The sequence below is a fragment of the Artibeus jamaicensis genome, unplaced genomic scaffold, assembly GCF_021234435.1.
Source record: "Artibeus jamaicensis isolate MK-2021 breed Jamaican fruit bat unplaced genomic scaffold, CSHL_Jam_final contig_402, whole genome shotgun sequence".
Classification (NCBI taxonomy): Eukaryota; Metazoa; Chordata; class Mammalia; order Chiroptera; family Phyllostomidae; genus Artibeus; species Artibeus jamaicensis.
The window spans coordinates 6,695,348-6,707,868 of record NW_026521818.1 but is presented as its reverse complement, the minus strand read 5'-3'; the positions used below and the strand labels follow the sequence as shown (position 1 = coordinate 6,707,868).

Genomic DNA, 12,521 nt, shown 5'->3' with positions numbered 1-12,521 from the left:
CACTTCCCAAACCCTCTGCAAAGAAAGATGAACATGACAGTTTGTAGCAGACATGTGCTTTAGAGCTGGTATTTTAAAAGCAATGTCTATCTCTTGATACATATTTTCATATGAAAGTATTAACTTCCCAAAATTAAAAGCAGAATTTGTAAAATTAAAAAAAATTTATAAAATGCAAGCAATTTAAATTGGCTAATAGTGCCAAATTACCCATAATAATATCTTACATGATATTAGCTAATTGCCTGAGTTGTCACATAGATCTGAGCCCCTTCCTGAACCTGACTACATGCAGACAGCTGGCCTCTAAATTTTGTACGTTCTAATTACCAAAGTGAATTATGAACAACTCTAATTTGGTATTTTTGCTTATAAGAGTGAAAATCCCACCAAACCCTCCTGAGTTCCTAATCCTTGTTTGCTAACAACCCTCCAATAACTGTCTTTTCACTATGTGTGTCTCCTTAATTCCCAGGAAGGTGTTAAGGACACTCTGAGAAAGAGGCATCTTCTCTCTCCCTCTCATAGCCTTAAAGATTGTCCCAGGGGACTGACTAAGCAGTTAAGTTTCTAGTTCTAGCTCCTGCCAGACAATGCCCACTCAGGAAACCTGGCTAACTACATGTTTTGGAAAAAGTTTTTCTTCTTTCTGTTTTTGCTTTTTGTTCATTATATTCCCTCAAAAGTGCTATTAGAAAGTAAAAAAAAAAAAAAAACAAAAACCCAAGCTAAGAGGAAGATATATTCTAAGTATACAGAATTAAAAATTACAAATATTTTAATTACAAAAATATTTATGAATAGTTGAAATATAGTCTTATTTGAAATTATTAATATATTTCAGAAATATTCTTATATGTGCCACTCCCATGAATGAAGATGGTCAACATGAAGCTGGGTGGGGAGGAAGAGGCTGAATAACATTAAATTCTCTTTTATAGTTAATTCTGCAAAACAAAAAAATTTTAGCACATGCAAAAAGTTCTAAGGTCCCTGCAACAGCTAGTATAATAACTGAAATAGGACTAGGGTTTCACATAAGGTTGTAGTCTAGTTATACATCTTCAAAGATATTTTTATTCAAAAGCTATCTGGCATAATTCCTGTAGTATGGTTCAAAAATCAGACAGATGGTGAGAAACACTTCTACAGACTACGCTTGGCAGTTCAATATACACAGAATAAAAAACCACTTGCAGAGCTGAATCCTGTGTCCTTTAGGATTCAAATTTAGATTTTCTTAACTAGGAGCTTGAGCACAATGAAGCTTTATCATCTTTGTAAACAAAAATCCATTAACTATTATATATTTAAAATTAGATAAACCATATTTTAGTTTACACATAACTATAAATGCAATTGTCATAGATTTTTAATATATAATTTAGGTACTTAGAAAAATCAAGTTATTAAAAGTCTCAAATAAGTCATATTGCCAAATTACTTACATTTTCAGTTAAAGGAAGACTGTCTATTCTTTTAGTGAGATTCTGAAGTTGAGCATAATACCAGTCTTTTTCCTTTTCTTCTTTGTCAAGATCAGCAAGAAGTAATGATCTGGAAAAAAAAAGGTTAAAAGGTCACACAATATTAATATAGAATATATAAAAACAATTATTATTACTGTTACTGTGAAGTTCTCTCTTTAAGCTATAGTATTAATACTAATGAATAAATGAAAAACATTCATTTTGGATTTTTAAAGATGGGAATTAATAATATAATAATTTAAAGGTGAATATTAAAAAGTTTTTTTCTACTTTTTCAGCTAAATGAGAGACTAAATCAACCTTACTAGAATATTTACACTTCACCAAAAGTATTGTCTTCACATTCATTTATAGTCTAAGAACATGATGATGGTTTATACTAAAAAGTACATATATGACAAAACCAAGTTAATACAAGAAAAGAAGGTATAATAAAGGGAAAAGAAAAGTAGTAGTTAGGCAGAAAAGAAACCTAGAGTACTAGAAGCTACTGCACTGGACACAGATGTAGTTTTTTGCTTTTCAGTAGCCAAAATAATAAAAAATATATTGTCATTATGCAATAAGAGGAAGTTATTCTAAGGGAGACAAAATTTTTCTTAGTTTGGAATATGAAGATGAATTTATGTAATTTCTCAACTATCCAATCAATGTTTTCCTCAATAAGAATCTATACCAGGATAGTCCATCTGATCATTACAAAAAATGCAAAATAAGAGTGTTACTGAGATAGAACTCAGATGACAGAAAAAGTGTATGACCTTCTGCCCTGATTGGTATAGCTCAGTGGGTTGGGCACTGTCCTGTAAATCAATTCAATTCCCAGTCAGGGCACATCCCTGAGTTGTGGGCCAGGTCCCCATTTCAGGGTGCGTGAGAGGTAGCCAATCTATGATTCTCCCATACATCGCTGTTTGTTTCCCTCTCCCTCTTTCTTCCTCCCTTCCCCTCTATAAATAAATAAGTAAATAAATAAATGAAATCTTAAAAAAAACAGTATATGACCCCCTTTTCAAGTGGCTCTTTCCCAAAGCTACCACCATTACTATTTTCTTGTGTATATTTCCAGAAATGTCTTATGAAATCTCAAGGATATATATATATATATATATATATATATATATATATATATATATTTCTTTTTTTTAGATTTTACTTATTTATTTTTAGAGAGGGGAAGGGAGGGAGAAAGACAGAGAGAGAAACAGCAAAGTGTGGCTGCCTCTCATGTGGCCCCCCACTGAGGACCTGGCTTGCAACCCAGGCATGTGCCCTGACTGGGAATCGAACCTGCAACTCTGGTTCGCAGCCTGCACTCAATCCACTGAGCTACACCAACCAGGGCGATATATGTATATTCTTAAACATAAATAGTTCCACATGTGTTGTCCCATAACTTATTTTTTGCTAAAAATCTACCTTGGAGATATTTTTATATCAGAACAGACAGGTCCTATGTATTTTAGTCCAGGGGCATAGTATTGCGCACATTCCATAGTACCCTGGAATCCATTGGCAGTTCTGTATTAGACGGCGTTTAGGACTGTTCCAAACGTCTGCTACTATAAAGAATGCTGCATGGCATATTCTTACACATAACTTCATGTCACACACGTATAAGCATGTATGTAAGGAAAATTCTAGGGTATGTAAATTTTTAACAGATTACACTTATTAGATGTTATTTATGCACCTATTACCTTCACCAATGTAAATGTACTATCAAACTTTTTTACTGCTGTAAATCTAGGTTTTTTTTCCTCCCAAAACAGTCTATCGCAATGGTTTTAATTGGTCTTCTGTTAGTATGAGTGAAGGTAAGCATTTTTTAAATAACCATTTGTATTTTCTTATCTGTGACTTTTTCTTATGAACCTCTTCAGTGTTAAGAGTAACACCACACTGTTAGTTATATGGGTTACAAATAATAATTTCTCAGCTTATCACTTATCTTTTAACTTTGTTTACAATGTTTTGCCATGTTAGATTTTTCTGAAATTCTCGTAGTCAGATTTGTGGGTATTTTCCATTACAGCTTCCGGACTTTGCTCAGATGTTCCCCAGTAGGATAGTTACTTTAAAATCCTGTTTGATTATAATTTCTTGGAAAATGTGTATGCATGTATGTAGAAGGTTCTATTCTTTCTAAAATTCCCTTCCCTTGAGAACAATTTTTAAAATAAGAAATAAGTCTTCATTTTGATGTGGTAACCTTGACTGTGAGGGAGTCCACCGCAGGGAAGTAAGCCTCTGTTTACAAAGTAACAACCACGGGAGAGTGCGGACTAATGAGAAGCTGCTGCTTCCTTCCCTTCTTAACAACAGAAGTAGGAAAAAGAAGGCACTGTAGAAGTCTGAGCCCTCTCAAAAGCTGAGCACAAAACCAGCACAAAGGTAAGATACGATTCCATTTCTCAGCTTTCCTTGGTGAGGACCTGCAGGACCCACCAGGACTAAAGTGGGGCAAAGAGAGAGATGGGCAGTGATCCTCTGGTTACTCTCTAATAAATGGGCTGACGGAATAAGAGCTGGATAGTTGTAAAGTGCTTAAATTGATAGGCCAATGTTACTGATAGTGGTGGAGTGAGGGGGAGGTTAGGGAAAATAGGGACAAGCTGTTAGCATAAAGTTTAAAATCAAACTGTAAAAAAATATTCTGGGAAAGCCAAGGCTATAACGCCTTCAGCTAAAATGGTAACAAGTGGTTAAATGACAGTAGTTGACCTTGTAACTCACAGAGCAGTGATTAAGGCTCAGAAATGAAACTAGGTCTAGACCCAGAAGCAGATAGGTCTTCAGTGTTTAGAACACTGATGGCTTATTTAGTGGTTGTCAATAGTCATCTTTAAAAATGCTTCTTTACATAAACCTCATGTCTTCTTAGTCCTCTAGCTAACACACAGTCACCTAGAAAAGCATGGCACATATGTGTTAGGTATTTAGTAAATATTTGTTAGTAAGTTCATGGCTAACATGACAGTAAAAAGCACTTATTGAATGCTGTCTATACAAGACACAGTGGTAAGGACTTTAAAAAATCTATAGATTTAAAAATCTTATTCTACAGACTGGAAAACTGAGGTTCAAAAAGCTTGTAGAGGTACAGACCTGAGTTTGAATCCTATTTTTACTACTTACTAGCACTTATCTTGTGAAATACAGGGGGAAAAAAGAGAGAGAGAATTAATCTATGACTTAAGGGATGTCTACAGTGAAAGAATAGAAAAAACTAAGGGGAGAACATTATCAAAGAAATAACAGAATTTCCAAAAACTTAAAAAAAACCCAAATTCAGATAGAAATGGCACACTAGTATCCAACATGATGAATAAGACAATGCAAACACCAAGGCATTGTAAAAGCTTCTAAGAGGAAAAATGGTTGCCTATAAAGGAGTAAGAATCAGGTGGTATATCAAATTTATCATCTGCAACATTGATGAGAGGAAAATGAGTTTGGATTTAGACCTAAACCAACCATCAATCAAGTGTGAGAGCAAAATAAAGATACTGTCAAATAAGCAAGGTCTCAATTTTCTTCCCTCCAACACTGTGGGAACCGAAAGGACACAAGATATATCAAATCTACACACGCGAATACCCTCTCCCCTCCCTCCCTCTCTCTTTCTTTCTCAAAGAAATCAGAACTTTATCTACATGTAGCGAAGTTCCTAGGAAAGTCAGTATGCTCACTTAATGCTGTCTGCCTCTTCATAGAGCTCAGAGGGGACAAAGAAATGAAAAACCATGGGTCCTAGTTAGCTTCCTATTTTTCAACATAGTACTTCCTACATGTCAGAGAAAAAAAATCCAGGTTCAAGGTACAAAATAGACTCATGTCAACTTGACAGATGAAAGAAAGCTTAACACTACTGGTCCAGATGACTACCTCTATTTTTATAGATGAACATACCTAAAACTAGAGAGAAAGTAATAAAAGGTCTTTTGCTTCTTAATGAGATGTGCTGGGAATTTCTCACATGTTAACATTCAACTTTCACAACTCTACAAAGTAAAATCATATCCCTGTTTTATAGAAGAAATGACACCAAAATCCACAGACTTTACCAAGGTTCCAGAGCTAGTATGTAACACTTATACATGTTAATATAATGTCTAATAAAAGTTTTAAAAATATAAAGGTAAGGTTTCATTCATGCATTGAAGAATTATAATCTTTTAGGAGACATAAATACTTGATAAAGTTCTTGATAATGATGTATATTATGATGTTTGTAATGAGATAATTTTAACTGCAGGAAGAGAATACACAAGCTGTGAGAAACCAGGACTCATTCCATGTGTTAAGAAATGTTTTTCAACATGGAAATTGATAATTTAAGAAATATTTCATTTGTGGCACTTGTAATAGGCCTTCTATAATGGAAACAGTCACTTTATACTATAGTTCAAAAGATAACCAGAAATGCAATTAAATATTGGTTATACATTTTTAACCACAGAGATTGTGATCATACGTAGGACCCAATGTGCAGAGCATTCATAGTATTTAAGTGAAAAAACAGAAGCCCCACAATCCCAAGAAAATGCCACCTTTAAAGTCTGAGATTTAGTTTAAGGACAGTCACATACCATCTTTGAGTTAATAAATGCAAAGTGTTTCCTAAGTGTTAGTGGTCACCCATCATACATGCTTTGTAATTTGTACCTTGTATTACAAAATATTAGCAAAAATTGGAGCATACAAGTTAATGTTTAATGTTACTGTTTAATGAAAAAAGTTACCTCTCTTTCTCAAGTTCCTCTAAATAACCGGTATTTTCTCTGCCTCCATTTACAAACCCTCTTCTTGGAAACGAACCCATAGGAACAGGGCTGCACTCTCCCGAGCGACTGGATACAGATCCTTCCCGGCTCCCGTAAGAACGGAGGGACATTTTTGACCGTAGTTTTACTCCAGGGAAATTACTGCTATCTAAGTTAAGCTCTAAAAAAAATAGAGACATGTTTTAATATAGCAACTGTTTTAAGTAGTCTAATGGATAACATTATTTTAAAAGTGAAATTTTAGGTTCATAGTTAGCCCTCTATTTTAATCCACTTTATAATATAATTGAAAATATATATATATTACATAAAGTCTATAGGAATACTAAATATGACAGCTATTGATCAGCCAATTCATGCAGGAAGCAGAGAAAATCCTTATCACAAATGCTGATGCTCAGAGAAAGTCACCGACTCCTGGTTCTAGGGAAATATAAAGGTAGGAGAGGGAATAAGGAGAAGAATCCTAAAAATAGAAACTCAGAAAATGGCTGAGTCTCAGTGAGGCAGGGTCTCTGAGGGCCTGCAAAAGGACAGTATACTGAAGCATCAACTCTATAAAAGAGCACCAACACTTCTTGGTTCGGAAGTCTACAAATTTTTAACACCGGGAACAACAAATATGCATGACTGAATACACAATTATTTAGAAACAGAATGGCTAAACTTTCCCTCCCAAGTCAACCTGAGTCAGGGGGAAAAGGAGTATGTTAAAGGAAAATTAGATGAAATATCCTGCCTTAGATTCATGCTAGATAATAATACATTTAAGGACCAAAAATTTTTTTGCCTAGCTTCAATTATAATTAATCATTTTCCCTATTTTGACACTGGAATTTTTAAGCAACAAAACAAGATACTGTTTTAAAATTCTGCTAAAAAAGGCTCAGAATTAGCTTATGTATGTGAGAGGACAAAGCATTTTTATCCTGGATGGGACGAAGGACAGGACTTCACTTGAGGCAATGGGTCCAGTTTGTGGTAAGGCCTATTTAGTGACTAGCAGAATGGCAATGAGCTTTTAAAAGAGCTTAAAATTATTAAGAAAGGCATTTCAAATAGTGTATTCTAAGCCAGCAAAATGTTTAACTGAAGAAATAACAAGAAAATAGACTTCCGACATATTCATACTTTTAACAATTACATCCTCAGGCTGTTATACCAAGAAACTGATAATGGCATCCAAATCAAAAGAAGTTATACTTGGGTATATATATCTAAAATTGGCAACTGAAGCATAAAAAATTATTTTAAAACACTTAAAAAAATGTACCTTTGAGGCGCTCTAATAAATCAATTTGTCCGGAAGATGTCATAGCTTCATCATCAATACTTCCTTGCAGCTGTTTAAGTACTTCCTGTAAAAAAGAATACAATATAGGGACATGGCAAAATTCTGAAAGTGTTCCTGAAGACACAATTGGTAAAAGAGAGAGTAAGAAGAAAAATCTTTAAACAATTAAATAAAAATAAAAAAATCAGAAAATTGACCAAGCCTCAGTGAGGCTGGCTCAGTAGTTAAGGTGTTCAGAATCTCTGTCTCTGAGGCTGGTACAACCATGACCACGAAAACCATCAAATTAACACATTATAATAGTCTACTTAATACCCTAGAAACATACAAGCTTTTATATATCACAGGTTAAGTATGTTCTTCTAGTATACCGATTTACATTGTGATGTTTAAATGGATATATGCACTTTGACTCCTGAATTTGATGTCATTATTCCTTTCCCATCTAAATCTTTCTCTTGATCTGATTTGCCAAGATCCTTGAGTGTGTTTCCCCTTCAAATGTAAGACTATAAATATTACAAGTTTCTGTCTCCATAGCCCTTGGCCTCTCACCTTACACAGCTCCAAATTTTGACACTTATGTTTAAAGAAAAACCAGTCGTGTTTGATACAGACCCCTTTCCTCGAGAAGGTCTGTCTCTCTCAAGCACTGCAAGATTACATATTGTTTTACCTGCCTTCCAGCTCAGCCTTATTCTCAGGTGGCACCTGACTCCTTAGCCCTAAAGTTCTGTCGCTTGGAGGTTAAGGGCTTAAGTATTTAATGTCCTATTTCCACAAAGTTCAAAGTCTGGCAAATGTCCCGAGGAGACCTGTTGTGTGAAAGTTATGTGTCTGTCCTACAGCAGGACTCTGCCTAACATTCTGCCTTCTTAGACCACCCTCAGTGTCCTACACTACAAAATGACTCAGCTGGTGTCCCATGGGGAAAACTACTCATGCACTTGGATCTCCTCTAAACGTCAATACTACACCTCTGCCTAGATGTTTGTCAAGACCTCCAAAGTTTCTTTCCTCCACTAGAGTCCTTCTGCTTGTTCCAATGACAAGTATCAGTCTGTACCCAGAATCAACAGATATCCCTGGGGAAGAAAATCACCAGAGATCTCAGCTCATGTAGAAAGGGCTCTTTCCTGTTTGAAATTTTAGTTAATACAGTCCTTGATGCTTCCACAGATCTCCAATATCTTTAAAAGTGCAAGTTTTGTGGGTGTGTTTTAAGTCAGTGTTTCCTAGTTGCTGCAGTAGGAATGCCTGCCTGAGGCTGCATTCTGCAAATACCTAAAAGTCGCCCTCAATTTCAAAGAGTTTTTGAGGGAAAATACAACAGAACTGGCAAAGCAATTCCAATAAAATATTTCAGAAAGTGCTTTGAAAAAAGGCAGATTTTAAAATAAATATGTAATTTTGAAGAAGTCAATATTCATTTGTATTATATATTCTGGAAGCTTAATTTTAAAAAAGTAATTACATTAAATGATCATACATTACTTTAAAAACATTTTAAAGATTATAATATGTTAGAAAATCATTTTTAGAGACAAAATATGTTACAGTAATATCAGTAATAGGAAATATTTACCCATGAGCAACTGTCATTTCATGGGGATTGCTAGTTTACCCACTTGTTTTTCTCAATACATCACAGTTACAGTCTTTTCATTACCAGATACACATATGCTTGATAGTTAAATATCCAAAATAAATTATGAAATATCTATTTGAATTTTTATTCTCATTTTTCCTTACATTCTGGAAATAGAATATACTTTACATGTAAATAGTCTTAAAGCTTATACAGAAATGTAGTTCATTAATAATTTGCCTATAGATAATTTTTTCTACACCATGCCATCTTTTAGTTTAAATGCTTCACATCTCCATATGACTAGTATCATGTTGCTATGCTCAGCATTTGAAATCAAATGCTGTGAATCATAGCTCTGGCATAAAAAAGACAGTGCGTACTTCATTAAAGTTTAATTACAATTTCTGCATTTATCTGATTCCAGCTCAGCTAAATCCGATAAAATATCTATTATACTTTATTATATTTTTATTACAGAAAGTGTCAAGCATGTACATAAGTTTAAAGAACATTATGACAAACTCCCGTGTATCTTCACATCCTGCTTCAACAGTTATCAACTCATGGTCTTGCTTCATCTACACATACACCTACGTTCTTCTCCACTGCCCCACTTCCACCCAGGTTTATTGTGAAAACAAGTATCAGACATCATATCATGTCTTCTGTAAATACGCATATTTCAATACTTATATTTAAGCAGGGATTCTTTCTAAATACAACAATGCCATAATTATACCTAAAAAACAAACATTTCCTTAATATTTTCAAATATACAGTCAGTGCTCACAGTGTTGTGCACCTGTTTTGCTGTGGCATACAAAAACATTTTTATAGCTTGTATCAATGCCATTTTAATCAGCACCAAACAGTATTCTCTTTTGCCACTAGATGGTACTACTAGTCTTTCTTTGGGATAAATAGCTTAATGATTGGGAAACATGATTCAAGATTGTACAATGCATTCTAGTCTAGTAAGTGATTTTGGGAGGAGGGAGAATAACCATTGCTTTGGGTAAACTTTAATCTAACCAAGGAAGTGCCAATGTTTCCAAGTGTCTTTTCACTTGGAATCGATTTTCTAAAACAAAATCAGGAGGTCATGCTTTCTGCTCTCTAACAGCTTAAAGCATCTTAAGGAGGAGATACATAAATAATTTCCTTATAAGTTGCATAACTGCTATGATACCATATGCTCAATCCTAAATGTGTGGATGGATTAGCAAGAAGGTCTTTCAGGGGCACATGCTGAGTAATTATCAATCCATGGTTGAATTCAGATAGAACTTAAATGCCAATATTCATGATGTGTATTACCGTATCACCCAAATAAGTTGTCAACCTGATATTACATTATAGAAATTTAAGGGTCTAGCTGTTATTTATTCTAACATTTCACTTCAGCATGGAGAAGGATCGAAGGATAGGTTAAAATGTCTCCCAAAAATGACTTTTGAATTTGTTTAAGTAGTTAAACAAAAACTTTAAAATCCATCTCAGAGCTCTACACTACAAAGCAGACATTCGGACAGGCCAGCCAGGAGCTCTCTGCAAAGTACAGGAAGAGTAGTCTTGTTGGGAATTCTTAATTTTGCATAAAACTTCTAAAAACACAGGCAGTGTAAACCAATTTTAGATACATTGTGTTGATCAGTGTCGAGATACCAAACTATTCTTTTTTAACCTATGAAGTAGTAATCAATTCAGCTGTTTCTACGGTCACCCATAGTTTGTAGTAAGAAAATATGTGCTTATAGTCTTATTTCCAGAAGGATTTGAGGTAGATATCCTGCAGATTGGTTATTGCTGGGGATAGTTTTTACAACAGAAATAGGCAATTAGAGTAGAAATGATTCATAGACAGACAGATAGAACAGTACATATGAGTAAAAAGGTTGAACTGTTATGATACTGAATATAAAGGATAAGAGATGAGGGAAAACAGTTCAGTAATAAATAGAAGCTTGAAGAATAAGGGAAACCTCAAAATGCATAGAAAAAGGACTTCGAAGAGAATAGACAATGAATAAGAAATAGGAGTAGAGGACAGAAAGAATAGGGTCAAGAATCCAGATGTTAAAATAGCCTACGGGCAGAAACAACATTAGAGCAGGAAGAGTTTTTTTAAAGGGAAGGAAGTAAGAGTTTTACTAGTGATCTCCTAGTCTAAAAAGTTATTATTAAATTGAGAGAGAAGAAAATCTACCTAAGTAATTAAAAACTAAAACAGCTGAAGTTTTAACCTCAATTATTTTCAAATTAGAACATATTTTCTTCACTGTAGACTAAATATTTTATAACTCTTCTTGGAGATTATATAGCTTTTCAATGCTATTTGGCAAATAAATTTTAGGGCCCGAAGGTGCCGTAGGAATGCTCTAGGCTAGTGCAGTGCCTGTACTTTCCTAACAAGGCAACCTAAACGTCAGTCCCGAAGAGGGTCTAAATGAGATGCAGCTTAGCCTGTGACAATGCCAGCAATGGGACCAGGCACTGACTTTCATCAGGACTCCTCCCACTAGGGCACCCTAATATTCCTGATAATCTAGCAAGGCAGCATTTAAATGGCAACAAGATCTGAGAGTGTGGGGAGGATATGGGAGGAAGGCCATATTTAATAATTGAGTCAGTTTCTGTGAATTACATAAAACACCCAGACTTAGCAGAGGGATATTAAAGTGATGCTTAAGCTTAAAAATAAGAACTAACTACTTTCTGAGGTTTTACACTTATTTTCTTTATATGATTCACTGGATGAATTTAATGCATTTTATTTAAAAGTAAAAATGTTAACATTTGTAAGAAAAGAGTTTACATTATTACTGCTTAACTTAAAATATACTTTTAAGTAAGTGAAATGTCTAATCCCAAGTTTACAAGAAGGAATACTGAATAAAAATGGATAAACTACAATTAAAAGTCACAGTCTTGATACCTTCATATTAGATGCCTCAGTTTCCAGTTTTGTAAGATGATTGGAATTATCTTCTAGCTCTTGTCGAAGATTTGAGTTCTCCATCTTCAGTGCCTCAACTTGCTTTAACAACTGATCATATGAAGCTGCAGCCATCCTTGGCTACCCTTGGACCTAGAAGGTTAAAAAGGGTTTTGAAATTCACTACTAAAAATATAGTGGCTGCTTGTTTACAAAGAAAGGGATAAAGAAACAAAACTCTTGAGACATTTACTAAGAAGAATTTTATTAATATGTTATTAAAGTCTCAAAACAATATTGTTCAAGTGATAGCATCTAAGAGGATGAAAGAATGGAGTCTCAGTTGAAGATGAACAGGACTAAAATAGAAGAGAACTTCGACAGTGTCTGAATACATCTGCGATTTCACAGTGGATGAGATTTT

At 34.5% G+C, this 12,521-nt stretch overlaps 1 protein-coding gene across 13 annotated transcripts in view; it reads right to left on the bottom strand.

Moving 5' to 3' along the window:
• APC (APC regulator of WNT signaling pathway) overlaps positions 1–12,521 on the bottom strand; it is a 158,189-nt gene that overhangs the window by 71,999 nt on the left and 73,669 nt on the right. For all 13 annotated transcript variants that reach the window (XM_053665347.1, XM_053665341.1, XM_053665342.1 and 10 more), the window contains 4 exons: positions 12,098–12,250; positions 7,551–7,635; positions 6,236–6,437; positions 1,449–1,557 (listed from right to left, as the gene is read on the bottom strand). In XM_053665347.1, coding sequence (XP_053521322.1) covers positions 1,449–1,557; positions 6,236–6,437; positions 7,551–7,635; positions 12,098–12,232 — 531 coding nt within the window. In that variant the 5' untranslated portion in view covers positions 12,233–12,250. The remainder of the gene's footprint in view (positions 1–1,448; positions 1,558–6,235; positions 6,438–7,550; positions 7,636–12,097; positions 12,251–12,521) is intronic.